This window comes from Pollicipes pollicipes, unplaced genomic scaffold (genome assembly GCF_011947565.3).
Source record: "Pollicipes pollicipes isolate AB1234 unplaced genomic scaffold, Ppol_2.1 Scaffold_4881;HRSCAF=5763_pilon_pilon_pilon, whole genome shotgun sequence".
Lineage (NCBI taxonomy): Eukaryota > Metazoa > Arthropoda > Thecostraca > Pollicipedomorpha > Pollicipedidae > Pollicipes > Pollicipes pollicipes.
Genome location: NW_023596576.1, coordinates 32,603,235 through 32,610,708, shown reverse-complemented (window position 1 = coordinate 32,610,708; position 7,474 = coordinate 32,603,235). Strand labels below are relative to the sequence as shown.

At 51.8% G+C, this 7,474-nt stretch overlaps 1 protein-coding gene across 1 annotated transcript; it reads left to right on the top strand.

The window, feature by feature from the left end:
- Positions 1-74: 74 nt before the first annotated feature.
- On the top strand, positions 75-7,474 carry LOC119101487 (stromal cell-derived factor 2). The gene is made up of 6 exons (XM_037224826.1): positions 75-231; positions 3,145-3,270; positions 3,468-3,666; positions 4,801-4,925; positions 5,757-5,853; positions 6,500-7,474. Exons 2-6 carry the CDS (start codon positions 3,207-3,209, stop codon positions 6,663-6,665), a joined length of 651 nt encoding a protein of 216 aa, XP_037080721.1. The 5' UTR covers positions 75-231; positions 3,145-3,206; the 3' UTR covers positions 6,666-7,474.

The following is a 7,474-nucleotide window of genomic DNA, read 5'->3' as shown; positions in this document are numbered from 1 at the left end:
TACACCAATCAACGCTAAGGACGTGTTGATATCCTTCCTACTCGTCTTCTGTTCGCCACATTAGCCACGTCGGTGGCTTGGCAGACGCGCCGGTACCAAAGCTGATGGAGGCTGGTTCCACATCATTTGCTCCTCTCTTTCAAAATTGAAATGTTGTAGCGTAGCTATCTGTATGTGTTATTAAGTACGTATTAATTGTTTCATTCAGTACACAGCGTCGTTGGAATAGTGGTAAGTAGTTTGCAGATGATGTGTAATAACCTAGCTTATGAGCAGCAATTTGTTTTCTTAAAGTAAGTGTTGCTTGCGTTTTGGGTTTGAAAAACTGGCTTATATTAGGCCTGAAAAGTGTTGTCCTCTTGTTGGATGTCAGTGAAGTTTGCTTATCATCAAGTTGTTTTGGCATTCTTCTTAGGTGCATGGTTAAATAATATGTTTGATGAGGGGTTTTTCAAGTTTTCAACCCTCTTCGGCTGAGTCCAGTCTGTAAAGAAGTTATCCACAGCGCCAGGCAACTGTTAACCTAACCTAACCTCACCTAACCTAACCTAACCTAGTCTAGCCTAGCCTAACAACCTAACCTAACCTAACCTAGCCTAACCTAACCTAACCTAACCCAACCCGCCACCCTATCCCCTTCAACCCAGTGTCCCATTGGCATCCATGTTCCATGCCATATATGTGTATGGTATAAAGAAGTTTTGTTTAGCCACCATATTCTCATTTTGCTTTTCGTTCCCATGCAAAGACGTAATATTTCCCCACCATGTTGACCAATCTACAAACAATGCAGAAGACTGCTTGGATGCACAAGAAGCACATCTTATTGAATTATTGTTACCTTGGCCTCATACATTTGTATGGTTCTTGATGCGCAGTAATGTTGTGATCATGCAGTAATGCTGCAATCACGCCTAGAAATGGTGCCGGGGTCATGATTGCTATGTGTTTGCGCTCGGATGGTCGCTATCATAGTCATTTAAGTTCCAAGGTAAGAGCTTAGATGACCTGTTTTATTATTAATTACGATATGTTCCGCCTTAAAAATGATGATTGATGTACAATGCTCTTTATCAACATGAGGTAGGAATGTATACCCTGACCCATTTGGCTGCCAAACTATGATTGTTCTAATTTGGGATGTATTTGTGCTGCAGTTATGGCTAAGATTTCAGGGTTATGCTGGTCACATTCAGCATGATATGTATTCCTTTGCAGTCTGGAGAAAAGGCATTGCAACTTGTCTTTTGCCATATTGCCATCTGCTAAGCCCAGGCTACTTTTTAACCTCCATGGTCTGGAGGCTTGTCAGTAAAAAGATTGTTGCATGAAGCATGTTTTGAATGGTAGCTAGACCGTGCCTTATATGGCCATCACCAACAAAAATTGAGGCTTTCTCTGTGTAAATGCTTTGAGCCATGATGATCTAAAACACCGCAGATGTCTTCAGGCTTTTTAGGAAGCCTGAGCCTTGCCGAATGCATGGTCTTGTGTCTGTGTGCACTATTCTGGCATATGCAGGGAGGAGATGCCATGGTTCAGGTTGGCATCCAGTTGAATTGATTATCAGGAATGACTCTTGTGGGGCCTTTACTACAGCTGTCTTCTTAACTGTTTTTTGACGTGATGGGGTCTTTAGTACAACAATTTAGATAAAAGCCTGGAACTTCCTGTATAAGACTAGTTCATAATGCGTGAATGAGCCTGGCAGTAAACTGCTGTACTGCACCTAGTAAGTTACTGATAAGCTGAAATTAACTCCATTCTAGCTGGGCAACAACACTAGTTTGCAAAAAATATGTCCATTGCTCTTGTGTATGCAACATCAATCCACTGAACCTTTGCCTCCATGTGCTTAAGTCAGGCCAGATCAAATTGCTAAATCAATGTATGAAGGGTGCAATTGAAATATTTTTGCCTGAAAATACCTTTGCAACATCATTTTGACATGAAGCCTCAACCCGCTATGTGCTGAAAGTGGTAATGGCTGCCTTACTACTTTAGGCATGCTCAGATTCACTATCTAGGATTACTGTGGGATTATTATGTACAAGTGCTAAAACTGAGTACAAAAGTACTGAGAGCAATGTACACAATATGTTGTGGTAACTGGGTTCTTCTACAGCCATGTATCAGTGTTCTTGCCAATCTCAGAAGGAGCACTGGCCACCCAATAGCTATCTGATCTGTATCACTGCTAACCTTTGGATAGCCCTGACCACTGTGTCCAGAGCATGCCTCTGTACTGAGAGCAATGTACACAATATGTTGTGGTAACTGCGTTCTTCTACAGCCATGTATCAGTGTTCTTGCCAAACTCAGAAGGAGCACTGGCCACCGAATAGCTATCTGATCTGTATCACTGCTAACCTCTGGATAGCCCTGACAACTGTGTCCAGAGCATGCCTCTGGAATGTCAGCCTGGAGTCTGTGTCTACAGCAATGTGTCACCCAGAGCTGCTATATGCTAGCTCAGTACCTAGTGTCAAGCCTCACCTGAGGGTTGTCACCATCCAAGGGCAATACTTTTCAATAGTTATGTGCATGCAGCCCAAAAAAAGGCATCAAAGTCATATAAAAATGGAGCCCTTTAGCGAGCATTCTTGATCAGTCCTTGAGAGCCAGGCACATGTCTCCTTCTCAGTTACTCTAGGCTAGCAGGGAGGTGTGCATTGCCAGACATAAGGCTGAGAGGAAGGCATCAGTTGTGGGGCATCAGGCTAAGAAGGAGATGCTGATGGACGGACCATGTCTTCACCACATCCATGTTCTTTTAGTGTTATCAGTTGTGGCTTTGTACATTATTTTTTGTTGGTTGTTAGATAAAAGCAATGGTTAGGGAAAATCTTCATTCTGAATTATGTCTATGTGACCAGTTGTTGGGGGAAATTAGTTAATTGTTAAGCATGTTGTTTTTTATCTCAAGGCTGTTTTAGTCACATGGTGAAAAAAATTGTTGAAAGTATATAAAACTGGTGTCATCTGATGATTTGTTTGATATAGCTCCTAGAACATAAGCAGTACTACTTTACTGTTAGCTTGGTTTTCATTGATATGTCACTGATACAGCTGAGGCTCAGCCTTCTTGGGCTGCTGTATATCATTCATACCCAATGTTGCTTAACATGTTTTATTCTGTTTCAGTCACTGAGGAGAAAACACAGCATCTTGGGTGCTGAACAGTGCATATAAAAAACACTTCCATCATGAAGTCAGATAATCAACCAGGATACATTATTTTGTTGCTCTCTTGTCTCTCTTCAGTGCAAGGTAAATATTTTAAGTGTCTTACCATGTCAGGGCTATGCCATTTCTGGGTGGTATGAGTGGTGTCATCATTAAGCAAACTGAAAAAATGATGTTTGTGGAGATGGATGTGCGCTGCTGCTGTTTTGCGCGTGGCGCACGCCGGAGTGGCCATCACCGACCTCTGACGCGTCCCGTCCCGTCCCGTCCCGTTCGGGCAGGCTCGTTACGTGTGGACGACGTGACGTGCGGCTCGGTGGTGAAGCTGATGAACACGGCGTACAAGTCGCGGCTGCACTCGCACGACGTCAAGTACGGCTCTGGCAGCGGCCAGCAGAGCGTCACCGGCGTCGAGGATCAGGACGACGTCAACAGCCACTGGTCGCTGATGGGCGCCTCCGGCAAGCACTGCGACCGCGGGTGAGGGCGGACGCGCGGTACATGGTGCAGCCGAAGGGAGAGGCGGTCGGCGGGGTGTCTGATGGCACGTTAAACGTATGGGGATAATTCTTGAGGTGAGACCAATCCAGGGGATCACAGTTCCAGGGCGACGGCTGGCTGACTGACGGACAGGGGTACTTATCCGCATGGTCGGAGGGTTATTCGGAGGGTCGCGCGGCACTGCTGCCACGCAGGCAAAGCGGTTAGCCATTGATGATAATCGCTGATGATTGTCAGATCAGTGTCTGGATGGATGCTGCTCATCAGAGGGCATAATCTGCCATTTTTGAACAATAATTTGAGTCATCGCGATTAAGAGCAGCCAGTGCATTGCTGGGAAAGTTAGAACTTGTGGCATTGCTGTGGCATTTGCGTGATGATCTGTGCACATAGACGTCAGTTGGTGTCTTTGCAGTCCCATCCTCTGGTATGTTCTCCACTATGGACAAATGAAGTAGTGTGTTTTATGAGTTGTATTGTGTGCGGGGCGTAGTTTCGCAAAATACGTAGGGAGGGGGGACTGAACAGTGAAAAATAACCCAAGGTGCCTCCAAAATATGCCAGCGAACAGATTTCTCCCCCCCCCCCCCCATTTTGTCCACCTTCTTTCCAAGGTTTGGGGCTGAAGCCTTTCCCCGTCCCCGCCCACAAACCGAAAAGGAAACTACACTTCTGATCGCACGGTGACTTTGGGGCACGAGTACTGGCGACGCAAAGCTTATTGCGTGCGTCGTGCACCCACTACCCTAGTTGTACTGCCCAGTTCGATGGAGAATTTTGCATCCGCCTTTGGCCGCACAAGACTGGAGAACTGCACGTGCTGCACAATATTCGGCTGCTGAGATCACCCTCGTTGGCCAGTTGCCACCTGACCTTTCAGTGTCCGTCGGTCCAAGCAGCGCGCCCGCTCCGGGTTTAGTACACAACGCCGCTGTATAATTACTGGTGACGGGCCCAGTACCTGTTCAGTAGACCTCGCACGTAAAGCGGATCAGTTGGAGAAGTGATTTACAACGATATACTTGATCTATGTAGAGTAGTGAACGCTCTGTTTAGCTGCATCATTTCGCTGAGCAAACTTGGTTTGACATGTCCTGAACGCTCTTGTCCCAGTGAGCCGTTACCGTGTGGAACGAAGCTGCGACTGCAGCACCTGACCACCAAGAAGTTCCTTCACTCCCATCACTTCTCGTCACCTCTGTCGAGGAATCAAGAAGTTTCGGCGTTCGGAACTAAAGGTAGGTCTGATTTAAGGCATTGTTGTACGCGCTATTGTGGGTGAACCAACCGGTAGTTACTCCCTGCTAGAAATGTGTCGGATGCGTTGTGCTGGCGTGTAGCGCCCTTGTGCCCCTGACTGTCCCCGTGTTGACTGCGGCCGGCGGTCCGCTGCGCCGCGCCGCCGGCTGTGCCCCTGTCTGTCCCTGTGTTTACGGCAGACGGCCGGCGGTCCGCTGCGCCACGCCGCCGGCTGTGCCCCTGTCTGTCCCTGTGTTCACGGCAGACGGCCGGCGGTCCGCTGCGCTGCGCCGCCGGCTGTGCCCCTGTCTGTCCCTGTGTTTACGGCAGACGGCCGGCGGTCCGCTGCGCCACGCCGCCGGCTGTGCCCCTGCCTGTCCCTGTGTTCACGGCAGACGGCCGGCGGTTCGCTGCGCTGCGCCGCCGGCTGTGCCCCTGTCTGTCCCTGTGTTTACGGCAGACGGCCGGCGGTCCGCTGCGCCGCGCCGCCGGCTGTGCCCCTTTCTGTCCCTGTGTTTACGGCAGACGGCCGGCGGTCCGCTGCGCCACGCCGCCGGCTGTGCCCCTTTCTGTCCCTGTGTTTACGGCAGACGGCCGGCGGTCCGCTGCGCCACGCCACCGGCTGTGCCCCTGTCTGTCCCTGTGTTTACGGCAGACGGCCGGCAGTGCGCAGCGCCACGCCGCTGCTGCGCCCCTGTCTGTCCCCGTGTTGACTGCGGCCGGCAGTCCGCAGCCTCCGGTCTGGCGCTGTTGGCCGCTGGACCGTGCCGTGCCGTGCCGTGCCGTGCCGTGCCGCGGCCGGTGACGGGTGACTGGTGCGTGCCCGGCAGGCGAGGGTGACTCGGGCGACAACTGGGAGCTGGTCTGCTCGGGCGACGACTGGCGCCGGGGCGACACGGTCATGCTCCGACACGTGGACACGGGCGCGTGAGTACAACGTTCCAAGATTCATCCACTAGGGTGTGCAGGATGTAGATATAAATTCGTGCTACCAGAATCCTGCCTCTTCGGCGGTCCCCGCACACAATTCATCTGCGCTAATCCCTTGCCCTTCGACCCGACCCGGACATCTGACCTACTCAGTCCATTTGTCAAACCTAAGGCGCATCAATACTGGTTAGACAGCCGCCCGGTTCGATGCGGATTGGCCGATTTTGAGCAACGGGAGGGGCCACTGACAGTGAGCTCAAAGCCGGCGTTGTAGCTTGAAAAAATATCGACGTCTCTGCCACCCAAGTGGCCGAGTATTGGAACACTGCGTGAGTTGGTTAACTCGCCGCTGCCGCCGGCCACGCCAGCCGGTCAGGGGCGCCGATAGAGGCACGGACGGAACAGCAGTTACTGCAGGACTGAACGCCCGATGTTGGAGCGTGTCGTACTAGCGTGTGCAGGATGGCAATGACTGAGTGAGGTCCAGGCGTGGCATGGCGTGCTGTTGATCTTCATCAGTGTGCCACTGGGCGGCCGCTGTGACACTGGTGACTCTGGCCGAGCTGTTCCGGTCCGCTGCCGCCGGCCAGCCGGTCCGAGACGGGTTCACATGCTGACGGGTGGGCGCCGCCGCCGCTGGCAGGTACCTGGCCATGTCGGGCCACAGCTTCGGCCGGCCCATCTCCGGCCAGATGGAGGTGGTGGGCATCACCTCTCCGGACACCACCGCCAAGTGGAAGGTGCAAGAGGGCGTTTACATCAAGCCGGCGTCCGACCATCACCACAACGACGGCCACGACGAGCTCTAGCGAGATCTGCTGTGATAGCCGTGTACGGAGGCGCGCGAGCGTATTTATTTGGCGTGCGGCAGGGATGTGGAGGTGACGGCAGGATGCCCCGGCTGGAGAGGCGGCTCATGGACGGTATCGGGAGCGGTGCAGGGCTGGGCTCTGCCTGTGGACCAGTCGGCGGCGGCAGTGGTGAAGTCCAATGGCCAGACTCGCGCGGCCTGGGCCGCCACCAACCCACCGGTGCCCGGTCAGGGGCTGGCAGGGAGACAGGTCAGCGGCGTTTGGGCGCGCTCGGGTCGCGGCATAAAACAACGTGACGTCCGCTTCCGGTCTTGTCATGAAGCGTGTCTTGCAGTCAGTCCATGTCTCGGGAGTGAGTTTTGTTGGCTTGCGTGCCATGGATGGCATCGTAGTTGTTTTGTTCGGAACGGGAACAGTGATTCTGCACTGCACGACTGTTGAAACATGTAATGGGCATGTGCACTCCGTTTCGCAGACACTGAGCGGGGAATAAACATCTGTTAGTCCAAGCACGACTCACGTCAAAATGCATTTTTCGCCAAATACGTGTTGGCGCTTCTTCTTTCCGTGCCAGCCATTGCAATGTATGAAGGACTCCTTTCGACTATCTAATGGGTGTTGTTCCGCTCACTACTCATGGGACGTGTGGACCGCGGCACTACATGTTCGTGCGCTGTGTGATACGACATCCGGTTGTTTTCGTTGTCCTCAAACCTGTCGTTACAAATTACCTCGTGTGTCACTGAATAATCGTGCCGTCTCACAGTGACTGCGTGTTTACACTGCAAATGGAAAGTGTACTGGGA

Coding starts and splice junctions, on each gene's coding strand:
- LOC119101487 (XM_037224826.1), top strand. CDS start 3,207: ATGAAGTCAGATAATCAACCAGGATACATTATTTTGTTGCTCTCTTGT. Junction 3,271..3,467: donor TTGTCTCTCTTCAGTGCAAG/GTAAATATTTTA, acceptor CCGTTCGGGCAG/GCTCGTTACGTGTGGACGAC. Junction 4,926..5,756: donor TTCGGCGTTCGGAACTAAAG/GTAGGTCTGATT, acceptor CGTGCCCGGCAG/GCGAGGGTGACTCGGGCGAC.